The sequence below is a fragment of the Theropithecus gelada genome, chromosome 15, assembly GCF_003255815.1.
Source record: "Theropithecus gelada isolate Dixy chromosome 15, Tgel_1.0, whole genome shotgun sequence".
NCBI lineage: Eukaryota > Metazoa > Chordata > Mammalia > Primates > Cercopithecidae > Theropithecus > Theropithecus gelada.
In genome coordinates, this window is record NC_037683.1 from 60,495,066 (window position 1) to 60,515,760 (window position 20,695).

A 20,695-nucleotide genomic window follows, 5' to 3' on the forward strand; every position below is an offset into this window, starting at 1 on the left:
CTCATGATAATATTTTGGAAATACTGTCTTGGATCAGCATTTTACTAAATATTATCCATACCAGGGCTAAAATTTTGCTACCAGATTCTGTAAATTTACTACAGATTCTATAAAGCAAAGGAGGATAAGAAGGTACATATTCAGGAACAAACAATGGGCAAAGGAAACTATAGTATGTTATTGAAAAATTATGTAGCCATTTTTAAAACTGTGGAAAACAAAGGCATTTCAAGCCAAAAATTTAGACTATATCATTTATATAATAAAGTAACAATCTAGTAGAGGCAAATATTTTGCCTTTGAAATTATAACAAATTTGAAAATACGAACCAAAATTGTAACTACGGTATCTATTACATAATGTGGGATAACAATTATTGTTTTGTAGAGGAAAAAAAAATTAAACATCCAGGTTTCCTCTCAATTTATACAAAAGCCGCGTTTCACTGTTATTCAAAAAAACAGAAGCTAGGAAGTGCAAAGTTTTAAAAAATTTATGCATTTGGGGAACGTAAGAGCTCAGATATGTGAAAAACTTACATCAAACGTGCAGCATAATATACGTGCACACATTCTGTCCTATTTTGTCCCACATACAAGGCAGATCTAAGGAGCCGGGCTGGCGCCCACCCCAGACAGCTCCTCTTCCTCAACCCCCGCCCTCCCCGCCTCCCGCACACTTCCTCCCGCTTCCCCACCCCCACACGCCCGCCCACTGACGAGCTCTGGAGGCCGCGCAGCCGCAGTAGCCGCTACGGCCGCTCCCACCCCGCGGGATCCTGGGAGTACGCTTTTCCGGAAAGAGCGGCTCGGCGTCGGGGTAGGCCGGTATTCTAGGCCCAAGCCCAGTCCCAGGCCTGTGTTCCAGGTCCTTGCTCAAAGACAGGTCGCTGGCCGCTGCGACACTCTAGGTACAGCGGAGGGCGCAGCGGGCCGTTCGCTGAGGTGCCCGGACCCGCCGCCGAGCGGGCCGTGGAGCCACAGTACGTGGCGGCGCCTCTTCGTTGCCCGAAGCGGAACTGCTGAAGGAGCGGCAGCGCAGGCCGGACGAGGTGAACCGGGTCATTTAACCGCCTTCAGGTGATGAATCATCTGTCTAATAATCAGATTTGAGGTCCACAGCCCTTTGTGGTCCTGCTACAGGGCGATTTTCAGTGGATGACTGACTGGTGTGGCCTGAGGGGTCCCGCAGTGGCTGCCTTCCCTTGATAAGGAAACGAGCTTTCTGTTCTTTGTGGACACCTCGTTGCCTGTAAAACATTCCGGTTATAACTTCTTTCTCCGGCTTGCATCTCTGTGCAAGAGGAAAGCTTTCACATGAAAGTGTCCCTTGGTAACGGCGAAATGGGCGTCTCTGCCCATTTGCAGCCTTGTAAGGCAGGAACCACACGCTTTTTTACCAGCAATACACACAGTTCGGTGGTACTGCAAGGCTTTGATCAGCTTAGAATAGAAGGATTGCTTTGTGATGTCACTCTGGTACCAGGTGATGGAGATGAAATCTTCCCTGTTCACAGAGCTATGATGGCGTCTGCTAGTGATTATTTCAAAGCTATGTTCACAGGTGGAATGAAAGAACAAGATCTGATGTGCATTAAGCTTCATGGGGTGAACAAGGTTGGTCTGAAGAAAATCATTGATTTTATTTATACTGCAAAACTTTCTCTTAATATGGACAATCTTCAGGACACACTTGAAGCTGCTAGCTTTTTACAAATATTACCCGTTTTGGATTTCTGTAAAGTATTTCTTATATCAGGAGTCTCTTTAGATAACTGTGTTGAGGTTGGACGAATTGCTAACACCTACAATCTTATAGAAGTGGATAAATATGTTAATAATTTCATCCTGAAGAACTTTCCTGCTTTATTGAGTACTGGGGAGTTTCTAAAACTCCCTTTTGAACGGCTTGCCTTTGTGCTTTCCAGTAATAGTCTTAAGCACTGTACCGAACTTGAACTCTTTAAGGCAGCCTGTCGCTGGCTAAGGTTGGAAGACCCTCGGATGGATTATGCTGCAAAATTAATGAAGAATATTCGATTCCCACTGATGACACCACAGGATCTCATCAATTACGTGCAGACAGTAGATTTCATGAGAACAGACAATACCTGCGTGAATTTGCTTTTGGAAGCTAGCAATTACCAAATGATGCCATATATGCAGCCAGTGATGCAGTCAGATAGAACTGCCATTCGATCTGACTCCACTCACTTGGTTACATTAGGAGGAGTTTTGAGGCAGCAGCTGGTTGTCAGTAAAGAATTACGGATGTATGATGAAAGGGCACAAGAATGGAGATCTTTAGCCCCGATGGATGCTCCCCGTTACCAGCATGGTATTGCTGTCATTGGAAACTTTCTTTATGTAGTTGGTGGTCAAAGTAATTATGATACAAAAGGAAAAACTGCTGTTGATACAGTTTTCAGATTTGATCCTCGGTATAATAAATGGATGCAGGTTGCATCATTAAATGAAAAGCGTACATTCTTTCACTTGAGTGCCCTCAAAGGACATTTGTATGCAGTTGGTGGGCGCAGTGCAGCTGGTGAACTGGCCACAGTAGAATGTTACAACCCAAGAATGAATGAGTGGAGCTATGTTGCAAAAATGAGTGAACCTCACTATGGCCATGCTGGAACAGTATATGGAGGCTTAATGTATATTTCAGGAGGAATTACCCATGACACTTTCCAAAATGAGCTTATGTGTTTTGACCCAGATACAGATAAGTGGATGCAAAAGGCTCCAATGACTACAGTCAGAGGTCTGCATTGCATGTGTACGGTTGGAGATAAGCTCTATGTCATTGGCGGCAATCACTTCAGAGGAACAAGTGATTATGATGATGTTCTAAGCTGTGAATACTATTCACCAACCCTTGACCAGTGGACCCCAATTGCCGCCATGTTAAGAGGCCAAAGTGATGTTGGAGTTGCCGTCTTTGAAAATAAAATCTACGTTGTTGGTGGATATTCTTGGAATAATCGTTGTATGGTAGAAATTGTCCAGAAATATGACCCAGAAAAAGATGAGTGGCATAAAGTTTTTGATCTTCCAGAGTCACTTGGTGGCATTCGAGCTTGTACACTCACAGTTTTTCCACCTGAAGAAAACCCTGGGTCACCTTCTAGAGAATCACCTCTTTCAGCACCTTCAGATCATTCTTAGGTCTAAGGTGTAACACCTTTGCAGTACATCATGGGTGATCTAATACTTCTCCTTCAGTTGTATCTTCTTACAGTGATTGGTACAGTTATTAGATATAAAGGTAACCAATGTTATTCGTCTTGTTTGGCTTTTAGTATGTTTATCAAGTGACTAACAAATGCATTCTGAAGATGTATTTAACATAGCTAGCTGTTTTAACAAATGAGAAAAAAAGATGTAGAAAAATGTTTAGATGTCTTTTTGTGATGTTATATAAAATTGTAGATGACTGTGGTAAATGTGTAATTATGTCCATTATGCTTCAAAGTCGAGTTTTCATCTTTGACTCCAAAATGTCAGAGGGAGGTCACTGTAACCTAAAATTAACAAAAGGTTGCCCAGTATTAATATTAGTTACCTCCCTCTTTTCATAGTTTTTTATATGTCTGTCAACTTACTCGATTGTGTGGTTGCATTCAGAATATTTGAAGTTTCTTATGCAGACAGAAATAATAAAAATATTAATTAGGAAAAAACAGTATAGCACCAAACCAGTATTTGGTATCTCTCTCTAGAGTGAGCAAGAGAGGGAGAAAGGAGAAAAAAATACACAATACAAACATACATGCCTACGCACATCACATACATACATATGTATACACACACATAATTTAAAAATTGATTGGCACTTCAACTATGCTGAAATTGTTTTTAAATTGAAGTTTCTTTCTTCCACAAAGCAGCCGTTTCTATTCAAATGGGAATTCAATACCAGAGAATAAATGTTTATATAGTCATATTGAATTTAGATAGATGAGGGCTACAGCATACTAAATCAACAACCAAATTTGTCATGTGTCTAAACCATTACTTCATATGAAGCTTACGTTACTTTTTTCTACTTGTATAGTTTCTGTAGAGTACTTTTACACAGATTGGTAAAGTTCAGGTTTCAGAGAATTGTTTTTGTGCAGAAAATTTAGGTTCTTTTTTCCACCTTTTTTGGTCAGTAAAACTTAATGAAAAAAGCAAAGAAAAAAATATTCTGAACAAAGCTATAGAGTTTTAAGTTCAGCCTCCCAACTTAGTCATCCTAACATGATTATTTTGCGATTTGGGGCGATTGCCCTGGTGGTGTTCCAGTCCATGTGCATCCTGAGCTGTGTGAGCTGCCTCAAGGCTATGATCTGAGCAAGCAGGAGATACATTTTCTTTTGCATCAAGTGAGGAAAAATGTGCTTTTGGCCATGTCTCAAGGACAGGACCAACTTCAGATTCCCTAAGAAGCCAGCTACAGAGCCTCTGGAACACTATGGTCTTACGAGCAGTACTAATAGCAACCTCCAGCCTCTTCAATACCAAGGGTATCCCTACTGGTTGAGAACCACATGATAGTTTTTAATGGGACTTTTATCAGCAAATGGAGTTACAGGAATTCTCTGTAATGATTCTGAAGGGGTACTTGCCTGGAATAATTGTCTACCTGAAGAAAAAAATTTTATATATACATATGTGTATGTACACACACACACAAACACCCTTATACTTGGAAGATTGTCAGAGTGTAAATCAGGAACAACTTTATTGACAATCCCATAATAAAACTCAGGAACCAAGGCAAAATGAATTGGCTTCTAGGGGTCTGAACCTTACTGCCCATACAAGTGTTGATTTATTTTAATGCTTTTTATGATTTCTGCATTGGCAGAAATGTTCATATTTTATATTTTTTTTAATGACTCAGTTTTTTATTACTAAAAATAGCACATTTGGGTACATTTGAAAAATATAGAAATTAGAAATTAACTTTATCAAATAAGCAAGAAGTGCATCCTAATCCTTTCTTGATTATTAATGAGGTTGAATATTTGTGTATTATGGATAGCTGTGTTTCTTTGATCAAATATTCCTGTCCTTTTGCCCTTCTGTTACCTGTTGGAGTTGCTTTGTTTTTCGTATCAAGTTATAGGATCTCTTTATATAATAAATGTAATTTAACTTGCATTTGCTTGCATTTATTTCTTCCCTCAATCTATTGTAGTTTTACAATGGCAACGCTGTTGATTTTTGAGATCAAATTTGTCTTTTTCTTTTCTTTTTTTTTTTTTTTGAGACAGGGTCTCACTCTGTTGTCCAGTTTGGAGTGCAGTGGCACGATCTGTGCTCACTGAAACCTCTGCCTCCCATGTTCAGGCAGTTCTCCTGCCTCAGCCTCCTGAGTAGCTGGGATTATAGGCATGTACCACCACGCCCGGCTAATTTTGTATTTTTAGTAGAGATGGGGTTAGGGGATAAATTTGATATGGTTTATTTTTTATGTAGTATTTCAGTGCTTATTCTGACCTACCAAGGTGGTTCTGCCCTGCTTCTATTTTGTACAAGCTTTTCCTTTTATTGAAAAAAAGTACTTTTTATTATGTCTTATGTCTGACCCTGGTGCTTCCTATTGAAATAAGTATTGCTTTACCAGGTAAACTGCTCTATCTATATCCCCTACCTCCAGCTTCACACACCCTGCCTCTCATTCGTTTACTTTCCCATATTCTGCAGTTGACAGTTCTCTTGGTATCATGCAGGTAGCTGACTAATGCTATGCTAATACAGGTTGAGCAGCCCTAATCCAAAAATCCAAAATGCTCCAAAATTTAAAACTTTTTGAGGGCTAACAGGATGCCACAAGTAGAAAATTCCACACCAGACCTCACGTGACAGGTTATACTCAAAACACAGTGAAGACTTCTTTGTTTCATGTACAACATTATTAAGCCTATTATATATAATTACCTTCAGACTATGTGTATAAAACATATGTGATATATAACTGAAGTTTTAAGTAATATTGTTTAGACTTGGGTCCCTCCCCCAGGATAACGTCATGTACACGCAAATATTCCAAAATCCAAAACACTTCTAGTCCCAAGCATTTCAGATAAGGGATATTCAACTTGTACTGCTCATTAAACCTGGAGTTCGTTATAGAGAGAAATTTTAGGTGGTTGAAATGATTAAGTAGAAAGAGATTTATTTTCATAAGCTGGTAATTTTTTAAAGAAAGTTCAGACTGGAAAAATATTTAGAGGATAAAAACTAAAAGCACATAAAGCACTCTTAACATTTCTTAGTTTTTCTGGTAAGCAAAAATTAACATTTGCTAGCTTTTTTGGTATGTCTATTATAGGAAGTACAGGAAAATAAAAGCAAACAAAAAGTAATTATCAGTGATTCCACATGCTGAAGATAATTTCTATTAATACTGAGTATATTATATATATATACATACATATGTGCAGGCATTTGTCAAATATTTTTCAAATATGCCAGACCTTAGGCTAAAAGCTGGATAATGAAAACAAATCCACCTTCCAAAGACACAGACTCCTATTATGACTTTATCTTATTTTTTAAAAGCTGTATATATTAAAAAATGCTAAGGTGTTTTTTTTCTAATTATCAAATGCACATGTATTTAGAAAAACAGATTCCATTTTTACTCAGATAAATCCAGACTTAAATTTCTTTCCCACTTGCTAACAGTAATATTTATGTAGTTGGCCTGCAAAGCAAACACATTTCACTCATGTTCAGATTTTTGTAATCAAAGTTATTTTGTTCTCACTATAAAGGCAGTAAACTCCTACAGGACATTTTTAAACTACATAAATGTACCATAAAGAGAATTAAAATCAATGTGCCATCCCCAGCTCAACTGATTATAAACAATTGCTGAAAGATCGTGGGGTAAGTTTAACTCTCTAAAACTTCAGCTTTGTCATACATCTATCAGGTTGGGTGTGGTCAATAATAATTATATTTATATCAGATTTGTAAGGAAATAATATAAAGCGATTAGCATAAGATATGCACAGAAGCAGTCAGTGAATGATAGTTGTTACTAACAAAGTTGGGATTTTATAATTTTTGGCTTTTGCTTCATCTTAATGATTTTCAGACTATTTGAAAGTGTTCAGTGTCTATACTAAATATTTCATTCCATGAACATGCCATATTATTCCGTTTCCTTATGTGTAGATATTTAAATGTCTACCATAAATTTTCACCATAATAAAGCAAGATGTAATATTCTTACATAAAACTTTGCCCATATCTACTATCCTATGATAAATGTTAAGTAAAATCTGAATCATATAGTGTTAACTTTTTTAGGGCCTTAAAACGTATTTCCAGGATTATACCAATATGCATTTTTAGCGGAACTGTGTTCAGTAACTATTTCAAAGGAAATCTTTGCAGTTCTAGTTATTTTACTGTTTGGATTCAATTTCTTGTTTATTGAGCATGTGTATTTTTCATACATAAATCATTTGCTCCTGTCTTTTGCTTTAATTGTCCTCTTTGCTATAAATACTTTTTTATACTCTATAGTTTTTTATTCAAGTTAATGTGATCAAATATGTTCATCTCTTTTGTATGTTGACGTTTTGGTGGTATTTTTGTTTTTTTAATTTGGTGTGTGTGTGTAGTGGTGGTGGTTATTACATAGTACTGATGTGGTATTACTTGTTCTTGATCCTATAGCTCTATAGCTTTGTGATTATTAGTTCTTGACATGTTAGGGTGGCATCTACTTCTTGTCTCCTGTTCAAGTAGCTTTTCTTTCTAGTTAAAATGAGGATGAGTTTTTCCTTAAAATTAATAAAATTTCATTTTTATATTAAGATTAGTCATTCACTTTTTTTTTTTTGAGATGGAGTCTCACTGTGTTGACCAGGCTGGTCTTCAACTCCTAGCCTCCAGTCATCCTCCTATTTCGGCCTCCCAAAGGGCTAGAATTACAGGCGTGAGCCACTGCACCTGGCTATATTAAAATTAATCTTTATTCTCTTATTTACAGAAAGGATTTGCCCACTTGTTTTCTGTGAGCCAAAAAAACAGTTTTTTTCCTTTGTAACATAGCAGAATTAGTGGGTTTTTTTGGGTCATTTTTTAATGGTTTCTGGAATAATTTTTTTTTATCATTAGGTAGTATAATTATCCCAGTATTTTATGTTGTTATTATTGATACAACTTTCTACCAAACTTTTGGCATAAAATCTAATGTATTTTTTCAGATTATCCAATTTTTCCATAACCACTTTTTGAGTATCAGCAATTCAGTAGAATTGCTGAATTTTTATGCTTTTAAAAAAATCATATAAAATCTTATAGGCAATCAATTTAGAGTATTTTTCTTCACTTCCAATGATCTTTTTTCAAGTTGAGTCTTTGAATATACGTGTGTGTGTGTGTGTGTGTGTGTGTGTGTGTGTGTGTGTTTGTATTTCTGCTTTGAATGGAATTTTGTTATGTTCTGAACTCTTGGTAGAAGTAGGAAATATGTGGTTTTAGCATAATGGTTTTCTGTCTACCGACACTCATTGATTCTTCAGTTTTTTTGGGTCAATTCTCATATTTTCACCTGAAGTAACCATTATCTGCATATTATAAAAGCCAATTTCATATTGTTTAATATGAAACATTAAAGCATGGTTCATACTTCCAGCAAAATTATAGTAGTGACCAAGGAATTGTGTCTTATGTGTAATTTTAATAGGGGTAATTCTAGTTTTAGAATTCCTTTGTTACAGGGAAATATCCTTGATCTTGTTCATGAAGTTCCTCATTAATTAGGAGTCTTAAAAAATTAGGGTTGTATATCTTCATTACAAAGTGATTTCTGTACCAGCTGATCCAAATTTTTCTTAGTACCATCGATGGGTTGAAGGAAAGGCTATTTCTTGGCTATGTGAACAGTGTGTCATTACCCATTTCTTTATTTATTTAGTAAAATTTGTTGAGATGACAATTTAATTTTTCTCATGTCAAATACTGAAGAAGAGTCTGTTTTTTAATTGTTTTCAACTTGGATTAGAAAGCACTTTTATATATCGATGAGTGCATTGTCAATTGGTATACAGTTTAGAATGCAATTTGGCAAAAGTAGTAAAATGATCTTTCAAGTTTCATGCCTTTTGGACAGTAAGCATATTTCTAGAATTAATAAGTGACAGAAAATAAGCCAGAAATAGTCATCTCAGCATGATACTACTATTTGCTTCCTAATATGACCACACTAGACCTTCCATTAAAATGTTTTTAAATGGATTTTTAAAGATTCTTCCCACCTTAATTTTGATACTTTTATCTACATCCTCTAGTATTCAATTGTTGAGCATATATTTGAATGACTGGATGATGATTAGAATAAAAGACTTAGATATCCATTAAGGATGACTGAACACATAACAGAACTGTTGAATTGTGTACATGAGCCAGATGCACTAGTACACAGAATAGGTAGTTCCTCTGTAACAGTCTCAGAGCGGCTGCTTTCCAGGGGCTAATGTTATTTTGCCATCTACTGGTTGAAATTAAAAGTCTTTGTTTAGCTAGATTGCAGAAAATATATCTCCTTATAACAGTAATAACAAAACCCAGAAATTTTTATAGCACATGTGGAAGTTCAAAGTGGGCAGCTTATATAAATTACATAAGTGAATATTAAAAACCTTTGGTAATTTTTTGGTGTATGGTAGATCAAAGAGAAGAATTTTTTTTATATTACTTAAAAATACAGATTTAAATAGCTATGACCTTTATTTTGTTTATAAATTCATATACATTGAATTTTAAAATCTGCAACATTTCTTCTGGATTCTAAGCATTCATACCCACTACTTGCTTTTTCCTTTGAGTGGATTCCCTATACCATTTTTATTTTTAGTTTTTAGCAGACAGCCTCATCACAAAGACGTGTAGAATAAATCTTTTCAACAGCAGAAAGGATGTAATATGCATTATATCCAGTTATAAGTAAATATGACAACCTCATTTAAGAAATTTTTATATTGGTTTGCTCGTGTGGGTATGAGGATCAAATCATTACTGCCATAGCCACATAATTTTCACCCGGCCAGCCAGAGACAAATATACATATGCATATACATGTGTTTGATGTAAAATAGCTTTTGGACCAGCTGATCCAAATTTTTCTTAGTGCCATCCATGGGCTCAAAGAAAGCCTATTTCTTGACTATGTGAACAGTAAGAATGGCATCAACTACCCATTTCCTTATTCTCCATGTTATTGTCTCAGAACAAAATATTCTTATACACCAAGCATTTTTCCCTCAAGATGGATGTGTATAACAGGTGATCTCTTAATAGTGCTTCCTGAAGGATATCGAGAGTGCACATATCTTTAATACATAGAACTGAAGGAGCAAGATTCAATTTCATGCAATCTTAGCTCAAGATGTGTATAAAGCTGTTGACAGCAACCAAGTAACCTAAACTTCAGAAGTTTCGTTGTCTAGAGCGCCTTCTCCAATTGTAAGTCCAAAGAGTATGTCTAGCTCTTTACTGGTCCATCTTCAAAAAGGCTATTACAATACAGCCTTACAATCTCTTATAATGGAAGTTTATCATTCTTTGCTCATTTCACCCAAGTGCCAGTCAACAGAGTACATGTTTGTGTGTGGTGGGGATGGGAGGCAGGTCTAACTTCTACTGATTCAAACAGCTTTGTCTTACTTAAGGAGTATACTTTATCACTTAGAAGTCAAAAAATTCTTCCAGCCAGGAATTAGTGATCCATTAGAACTTATTTCTAATTCATGTTAAATCATGAACCAAAACATACTCAATATAAAAACCTAATTTGAGTCAGTGTAATATTTATTTCTTCATACTTCATTTCTACATACAAAGCAGTGTTTACTTCAATTATTTATTACTCTCTCCATCCTTCTCCAGATAAGAAAATTACAGATTTCACAAAACCTTTCATATATGTATATACATATACTTGAAGGCATCAGTTAACTCAAAGATTAAGGAAAAAGAGTTTTTGTTTTGCTTTTGTTGTTGTTTTTGTTGTTCTTGCTGTTTGTTTTTTGAGATGGAGTTTCACTCTTGTCACCCAGACTGGAGTGTAGTGGCGTGATCTCGGCTCACTGCAATCTCCGCCTCCCCGGTTCAAGCGATTCTCCTGCCTTAGCCTCCGGAGTTGCTGGCATTACAGGCGCCTGCCACCACCCCTGGCTAATTTTTGTATTTTTAGTAGAGATGGAGTTTCACCATGTTAGCCAGGCTGGTCTCAAACTACTGACCTCAGATGATCCACCCGCCTGGGCCTCCCACAGTGCTGGGATTACAGGCGTGAGCCGCCGCCCCCAGCCAGAAAAAGTTTTCTAATTTTCAAGGCTGACTCTACATTAATAATCCCTCCCATGCCCTGGACTAGCTGTACTTTATCCTTCAAGGGGAATAAGTTATGGATTCCGTTGGTATGTCTATTTTGTTCACTTCTTGGGCTGCAATATCGACACTTCCCATTCACCGTTACCACTTACCTAGTAGATAGTCTAGCCACTTACAACAGGTTCATGACTACCATTTGGGAATGCCTCTATGAGACCAAGGAGATCCATTGAAACTCAGCCCCCAAATCCAATGTCACTTTCCTTTTGACATCTGTAGTTTTATCATCTATCATAACCATACCTACTCATTATCTGTAAAATACTCTTTCTACATTAAGGGATACTCTCACATTATGAATTCTAGTTGTGGTTGTTTTAAAATATATTCACAGATTTTCTCATATTCTTTTCTTCCTCCTTTGACTTATGTGTCGGATGCAGTGATTCCCATCTAATGAATACAATGAAACAATGGTGTTTAAATTATAGACTAGGTCATAAAAAATTGTGCACTTCCTCCATGTTTATCTCTTATCACTTCCTCCAGTACAGGCCAACTGCCATGTTGTGAGCACATACCACATAGCTCCATGGAGAGGCCCAAGTGACTGTGATGAAGAGCTGAGACTCCCTATCAGTGGCCATGTGAGTGACCCATGTTAGAAACAGATCCGCCAGCCCAAATAGAGCCTTCAGACAACTGCAGCCCCAGCTGGCATCTTGACTGCAACTCATGAGAGATTCTAAGCCCACCGAAGCTGCTCTTGAATTATTGATTCACAAAAACTGTTAGGTAATAAATGTGTGTTGTTTTAAACCATTGAGTTTTTGATTAATTAATTATGCATCAATGGAAAACCAAATCACCAATGCAGGCAAGATAATGTACATTTCAAGCCTCCCTTGTAGATAGGACATGGGCACCAAGAAAGACTTGCCAATCTGGAGCACCTGCATGAGCTTTTGATCCTAAAGTGTCCACAAGAAGATATAGGCTCTGCATGGTGTTTCTGTATTTGTTGGCTGAGTTGTTGACTTTCTATGGTGGAAAGTTCAGGTTTTAGGAAAATAAACGGCATCAGAGCATGGAAGTTCTTTCTAGTTCTTACTAGAGCAGCATCATCAACCGTGGGTTTTTATATCTGGACAGTTCTCTGGTTTAATTTTTGATATTTTTGTCTGGAGGCTTAGTCTACAGCTTGTTTCTATGGCATCCCAAAAATTCAGCAAGCATCTTAACACCTCTGTTTAGTCATCAGTCTTACATTCTGCTTTACTCTTTACTACAACCTAATAAATACCTTCCAAACCTGTTACCTATCTCAATGGGTACAATAACTATGCCCTAATGGGTCCACTTTTCACCTTTCTAACCAGTATGTGCAAGCAAACCCCAACCCAGTTTTCAAAGGGCAGCTGTAAGAGTTTTCTAATATGTATTTGTTGACATCAATTTACTGCTTAAAACATCTCGATGTTTCTAATTATCATTTCTGTGAATCATACTCCCATAATTGCTTACAAAGCCTTTTACAATGCAACACCTGCTTCCTATTCTAACTTCTGCTTTCTCCCTCCCTCCCTTCACCCTCTGGCCACTACATATTCACATCTGCTGTTCCTGTTTCTGACCCTTTGAACATCCCACATTTACTTGGTTAACTCCCACAGGTCCTTGAGATGCCAGCTTAGCAGTTACTTCTCCTGGATGCTTTCCCTGACAGAAACAAGTCCTACATGCTTCTAGAATCTGGTACTTTCCCTGTCACAGTCATTAGCATTACTTTAATTAAATGCTCACTTGCCCACATCCCACCAGACTGGAAACTCTGTCATTCCCTGACAGCAGAGAATGTGTCTACTTTTTTTCATTGTAACTGGCACCATCCACAGAGTCAGCAAATAAAAGGTATTTGCTACTTATTTGAAGTTTCAAGGTGGATGATTCTGTATTTCACTTTAGTTTCTAGTTCATGTAACCACTGAAACTGAATCAACAGTCATCAGATATGACTTCTCTAAGAAAGCATAAGTAAAACTGAATTCACTTCAGCTGGTATAATCTATTATAGTGAATTGTTCATCTCCTTCATGGCCCTAGGATTCCTACCTACCTACTTATTGTTTAGAACTGTCTTCTCAGGAAGAGTGCTCCACTAAAGAAAGTCAAGTCTTTATTTAACTTACCAATACATTCACAATGACAAGTAAATTGCCTGGAGCAGAGATATTTAAAACGATTTATGAATAAATGGAATTAATGTTCCTTTTGGATTTGAAAGCAGATTAAAGGTTTAAGGGCACTCTTTGTATCTCTTTGAGGGTTTGAGTAAGACCTGACTTTTACTGTAAAGATTTAAGTACCCTCTCCATCCCCATCAAACGAAACCAGAAGGCAAAGCTGACTGTATTTATAAACAATACATTTTGAATACACAGCAATTATCATTGGATATATTTTAATTATTACGAGCTAAAAATGTAATTTCTCCCTATTCAAAAGTACAATTTTGCCAGGTGCAGTGGCTCATGCCTGCAACCCCAATATTTGGGAAGCTAAGGTGAGTGGATAACTTGAGGTCAGGAATTTGAGACCAGCCTGGCCAACATGGCAAAGACCCATCTCTACTAAAAATACAAAAATTAGCTGGGCATGGTGGTGCATGCCTGTAATCCCAGCTACTTGGAAAGCTGAGGCATGAGAATCACTTGAACTTGGGAGGCGGAGGTTGCAGTGAGCCGAGATTCTGCCACTGCACTCCAGCCTGGGTGACAGAGTGAGACTCTGTCAAAAACAAACAAACAAAAAAGTACAATTTCTTCTTATTGTTGAAACACAATCTTACAAAAATGACTCAATACATTGAAAAATGAAGCAGAAAGTCTTTGAATTGAAAGAATATTTACAAACTTGAAGCCACATAATCAGTAGATGAGACCCAATTGACTGATATTGGGTCTAAATATAAGTTTCCTTTCCAACCTCCTGGGAGTTCTGATGAGCCTATTAACACAGAAAAGGCATTTATTGATTTTCCTTTCTTAATTTGCAGTCTGACAATGTCCCAGGCACAACAGATGTGTTCTTTCTTTCTCACATAGAGACTGATTCCTTGTGAATACTACTTCATAGCCAGGCTGGAATTCTCCTGCTCAAGGTCTCTTTGATTTCCTATACCCAAACAGGTCTCCAGAAATTCTAGCTACTGATCAAGCCCAGTAAAGAATTTCAGTTCTTTGTGCTGAAAACACTGGAGATCTGCTGGATCATCTGCTGGATCATCTCATGAAGAACATTGGTGGCCTGAGCCTTTTGGAATTTGGTGCCATGCAGCTGCTCCAGGGGAAAATTGAAAACATTCTTGTTCTTCAGACAGGAAGAAAAGAAAGATTCTCCCAGTTTGGTGCAGAACTTTGAAGGTCACCTATTTATGGTAGCCCATGGCTCTGGGCTAGGCCACAGCTAAGGGTGCAGAGAGAACTGCAGAATATCATCCTCAGTGTCACTAGGGAAGAGTTTGGCAGGGTCATTGGTGGGATGCAGCTGGCTAGGTCATTTGAGTCTTTACCCGCCTGTCTCAGCACTTCCTTGTTGTGAGATTCTTACATAACCAGATTAGGATTTTCAGTTTTTGTACTTATCTCAACTTTATTTCCACTTTGTTCACCTCTTCTATTTACGGGTCTCAGATAATGTCATGACCTCAACACTTCTTTTGTATTATGACAATGGAAATTAAACACACTCAGAAAATGGCAGAACTCTCAATCTAATAGGATATACCCATCCAAATGAGACTCAATGTTGAAATAAAAGCCTATCTGAGTCTCAATCTATGTCTCTTTTAAAATTCTAATAATGGTACTTAGAGGTCTCATCTTGGACATTTTTACTTCTTAAACTGCACTGAAATACATGTTTCCTCACTTCTCTGCATTTCCCTTTTAATGAACTAATACACTAGATTTGATTTCTTCCACCCTTCTTTACAAGAGCCACAGCTCATAATCTGTAGATAACGGTGGCATAAAACTTGAAAACCCAGGGTTAAGTCATCCAGTTGTCTTTATTCTGTCACTAAAAATGTCTTACTGCATATATGTGACAGACAATAGGCTTGGTAATTTGGATTAAGAGATAAGTAAAACAGGATGATAACTACCCTCCATGGATTCAAAGAATGGCATTTAAGACATGATTGTGATTAATTAAACACTAGCATGCTCAGTGCAGCCAAGAGGACGAACTAAAAGCTAATAAAGAGGGAAATTGGGAGTCAGCAGAAACTGCCACTTTCTGACAAAATCTGTGGCTCCTAGGAGCTTAAACAACATCAGGTTTTTGTTTCCTCTTCTGCAAAATTGAGACAATTTTAATAGTTGTCACATAGGAAATTGAAAAGATTAAATAAAGTTTGCAAATTACTGGCTGAGACTCTGAACATGGTAAATGATAGTTACCTTTAATTTCAATGTAATAAATAACATAATCCTGTGTATAGTCCACATTTCACCAAATCCAGACAAGAGAAGTTTTGATTGCAGCTCCCCTAACATTCCTGAGGTCTAACACATTGATGTCCCAAACTCTAGGAAAGGGGACTGTCTGTAAAACTGTGAAGGAGTAGAGCCCAGGTTTCCATTGTCAGAGTAGTGCCTTGCACAGAAGAAAAATTGTACAGCCCCCGTGAAGCTTGTTCCAGGGAACCAGTGTCTCAGCAAGTTGTGACAGAAAACGGCTGCTCTGTGAATAGTATAAATAAATAAAATAATCCCTTTACTCAGATTCAGTTAGTTTCAAATCACCATTGATGATTATTTTTAGGCCCAAGTAAAAAATATTTTGTAAACCATTTTCCCAGTCTTTACAACTCTTTAATTCAACCCTAAAAGAAAAAGGTGATTTGAAACTAACTGAATATAGTATTATATAGTTACCTATAGATATATACAGAATATACACTTACATATTTATACATATTTAAATACATATAAATAAGTAAATATTGTAATCAGTATATATGTTATAATTCCATATAAGGTATATATTGAAGTATATAAGTTAAAATATACAAATGTATACATATTTTTGTACATTATATTTACATATGGATTTTTAAATGTACAAAAACATATATAAGATATATAAATATATATTCTTTTTTTTTTTTTGAGGCAAAGTCTCACTCTTTTGTTCAGGCTGCAGTGCAGTGGTGCTGTCATACCTCACTACATCCTCAAACTCCTGGGCCCAAGTGATCCTCCCACCTTGTCATCCCAAATAGCTGAGACTACAGGTGTGAACTGCCACACCTGGCTAATGTTTTGTTTTTTGGTAGAGATGGTGTCTCCTGTTGACCAGGCTGGTAAATCCTGGCTGCAAGCAATCCTCCTGCCTTGGTCATCTAAAGTGCTGGCATTATAGATTTGAGCCACCACACCAGGCCTATATATTCTTTATGTATATTTAAAAACATATGCTTAAATTATGTATACTTTTGTATTTAATAATATACAAATTTAATATATTTTAATATATTAAGTATAATTTAATAAGCATATATTAAATTATATGATATTGTAAAAGTGTATATAGTACTTAAAGCTGTATATACTTAAGTATACATAATTATATTTACACATATTAAATACAAAATACATAATCTAAAAATGTAATATATATTTAATATAAGTATATAAACTTATGTTACATAAAATTTAGGTGTATATAAGCATATATATACACACATATATTTCTGGAGGGAGGGGGATTGGAAATGGGACTATCTTGATTTTCAGCCATGGAAAACCACAATACTAAATTGAAAAAGCAAAAAAGAATATAGTCATGTATAAAGAATGAAAACATTTCCAGGCAAAAAATTTGGCCAAGGACTCAAATTGCAAAATCTTGGTTTATCTACCTGAAGTGGCATTCTGAATACTACATTCCATATTTTGGAAATCAAACTGAAATGGACACTACTATCACATGTAAAATGGATGGTGATAACAAGGTCATTCATATTTTCTGTGTGTGATGAGAACATAGAAATAATTACAGGATAAGGATAGGTAACTATCACGTCTAAGACACACCAAAAAATGAAAGGCTGAAGTCAAACTTTGCTCCAATTCTATGCTCACTTTTGCCAAATTACTTCCCACCTGTGCAAACACTTTTTTTTCCAACCCTTTTTCTTTAGTTCTATCCAGGTATTGCCCATCATGTCAGCTCTGTTTCTCAAAGCAAGTGGGTAAAATTAACACAGCAGTAAACTCTGCTGGCCTACAACATAAAAGGTATCAAACAGCAGGCAAGTCAAGTGACTCAGAGCCTTTTCACATCTCAGTCCTCCTACTCTAATGCGCTGGACTCTCCTCGCTTCTCCAGAAGCGCTGCCATTTTCTCCTTTAGTCCCTCTAGTGAGCCCTTCTAGATGTGGTCTCCCTGAGCTCTGAGACTTAGCTTATTGGTTTCATTCTTATTTAGCTCATGTCTCTAGCCTTGTCATGACCTAGTCTTACTTAGGCTTGTGCCAAACAGAAATCTAAAGCCTTATGGATATTTGAACAAAAGGGTAGACATATGCTGAGCTTTTCAAGGAGCTACTTATTAATATATTACTAGGGTGAGTTTTACAAGTACATTTAAGTTTATGAAGATACGTTCTCAAGAAGACAAAACTAGTATATAACATATGTAAGTAAATTGAGGCCTTTCTTAATCATAGTGCAGCATACCAGGCATAAGCAAATGAAGGAGAGGAAAAGGAGATGAAAAGAAGGACAATGCCATGCTTTAGGCAGGACTGTACTTAGAAAATATTGATCAGACTCTAGAAATCAGCTTTAGTTTTTATGGCCAGAAATATTCCAGAAAGCATGTAAGAGCTGAGGATTGAGAGTCTAATTTTCTGGATTCCAGCTGTGGCTCCACAACTCAATAGCTCCCTGTGCTTCTGGGTTTTTCTTTTGTAAATGGGGAAAATAGTGCAACCTATCACTATCTGCTTTGGTTACTGATACCTCTAGCGACTAAATAGGGCTGGGTACATAGTAAATATTCAATAAATATGAAAAATGAGGGTATTCCTTATTAGATAAAATTAGGGTAGATTTTGTCAGTGCTAAGAACAATATCTGATTGATAAGAAACACTAAACAATTTAGCTACTTACTATTCTTTTTATTAATGTTATTTTTCGTATCTTTATTAAGTTTAAGGAAGTTTCCTTTGACATCATCTATTCCCTTTCTTCTTATTAATATTAAAGCCATGACAAGAAAAGTGTTGATCTTCTGAGTTTATTTACCAGTGCAAAAATTAATTATTAGGGGTGCAAACAAATGGTAGATATTACAATGGCTTATGACCCTTCAAAGCTCCCCTCTAACAAAACCTTATCTCTTAGTACTTATGTTCTTTCATTGGATTTTCTTGTGTATCACATGAAGATCATTGACACCAGGGGAGAGCTTGATGCAATTACACTTGTCCATTCTTCAGAGAGAATATTGTGCTTTCACAAATTTGCCTTTTTTGTGTACAACGTCTTCTGTGTGGTGTGTCTACCACAACTGTCAGTTAAGGCTGAATTCACCAAAACACCCACTGGACCAGTAATGATTACTTCTCTTCAATCCCATTTCCATATGCTACCTTTGATCTACATCCTTTTTATAATTTTGCTTCTGCTCCTTCCCATCCCTTAATGTCCATCTTGCCTGGGCTGAATGTAGCTAAGTTACATTTTGTCATTTTTTTTTCCAGTGGGATATTGTTGTCATTCTTACATTTTCATCATATTTACTTATACGTTTGTTTTCTTTTTGTCCCCATTAATTGGGATGCAAAAAGCAACAACTTTTGATTCCTATAAAAAAGGAAGTGAGAAAGATATATGGTGTCTTACGTGTTATATAGAACAACTGTACTGTCCATTTATACTATTTACATACCATTATTGATATTTAGAAAAAAGATGAGATTTTTTTAAACTCAATTAGGATTGAAATGTCTCAATGGAAATTTGAGACTTTAATGTCAATAAATTTTTTTAATTAATTGAAGTTTTCTCGATTGTATACTGTCATTAGGGATGAAATTGCTCCCAAAGCTGCAAAAATCAATTCCTGGGGTTGTGAAAAAGTCATATATATTACAATGGCTTATGACACTTCAAAGCTTACCTCTAGCAAATCATGACTCTATTATTTATTTTCTTTCATTTGGGTTTTCTTGTGTATCTCATGAACAGCATTGACATTGAGTTCAGGGAAGATACACAAAATGAATGCAAGACCAGAGCTACCAACCTATGTGGAATAGATGGCTGCCATTAGTGGACTTTCTCTCCATTATTTGTTCAATCCCAAAGTTATACCACGAGATGTGTCCTCCATTTGCATATGGGCTGCTATTGGCTGTCTTACTGATGTAGGTTATATTTGATCCTCAGTGCTTCTGAATGTGTGATAGACTTTGAGAATAAAATTATTTAATTCTACTAAAGTTATTTAACACATCAATACTTAAGTCAAGGGCTGAAAAAAAATTGATTATACCTAGATGAATATCTAGCAGCCAGTCAAGTTTTAAATTATTTTCTGTATGAAGTAGAATTAAAAGTTACATACACTACAAATAAATATTGAGAAAATCATTTAATTATAAATAATTTTTAGCAGTTTTGAAATAATTTAAAGTGTTATATTGGTGTTATATATTTTTATAGATTGCAACTTTGTATATATAAATTATTCAATAATACTTATATCAGTAAATAAATTATACTAAAGGTTACTTAGAAAATTAAATTTTAAGGATTCAAGTTAAATGTCAGTAGCTTTAAAATTCAAATTTTAGCTTAAAATTTTTTATTTAGTTATTCATAATTCTACATTAAATTAAAAGCCATATCTTCTACTTTTTCAAATGTATAAAATGCAGATATAAATGCAACGTATAAATACATATACAATATATATGTGTTATTATCATGAGGGAATCAATTAGGTAAAATGATCTAGCCCTTGTGCCTGGGAGGTTGTCAGAGCAGACATCATGAGATCCTTCTCTTCATCAAGGCTCTGGAGGTAAGGAAAGGGAAGGCAATAGTGAAAAAAAAAAATGGCTGAGAAACACTAGTCTAAGCCCACATAGAGAGTGCATAAAGGAAAGCAAAAACAGGAGTAAAAAGTAAGAGAGGGGAATTCAGAAAATGGAAACTAATATATTCCCTATTTAAGGTTATGCACAAAGCAAGGTCTTCAGAGAACCTAGAGCCCAAGGTGCAGAGTCACCCATGTCAACAAGCCCAGCAGCATCTGCAACATCTGTA

General features: G+C 36.2%; 1 protein-coding gene across 2 annotated transcripts; it reads left to right on the plus strand.

Annotated features, from left to right (window-relative positions):
- The first annotated feature begins 775 nt into the window (after positions 1-775).
- KLHL9 (kelch like family member 9) lies at positions 776-6,356 on the plus strand. Of its 2 annotated transcripts, none has more exons than XM_025359799.1 (2): positions 776-1,080; positions 1,518-6,356. In XM_025359799.1, exon 2 carries the CDS (start codon positions 1,522-1,524, stop codon positions 3,169-3,171), a length of 1,650 nt encoding a protein of 549 aa, XP_025215584.1. In that variant the 5' UTR covers positions 776-1,080; positions 1,518-1,521; the 3' UTR covers positions 3,172-6,356. The 2 variants fall into 2 exon arrangements, with proteins under 2 accessions (XP_025215584.1, XP_025215585.1); XM_025359800.1 differs by having other exon boundaries at positions 876-892; positions 1,296-3,171.
- The last annotated feature ends 14,339 nt before the right edge of the window (positions 6,357-20,695 follow it).

What these genes read in the sequence shown, in the direction of transcription:
- KLHL9 (XM_025359800.1), top strand. Translation starts at nt 1,318, where the DNA reads ATGAAAGTGTCCCTTGGTAACGGCGAAATGGGCGTCTCTGCCCATTTG.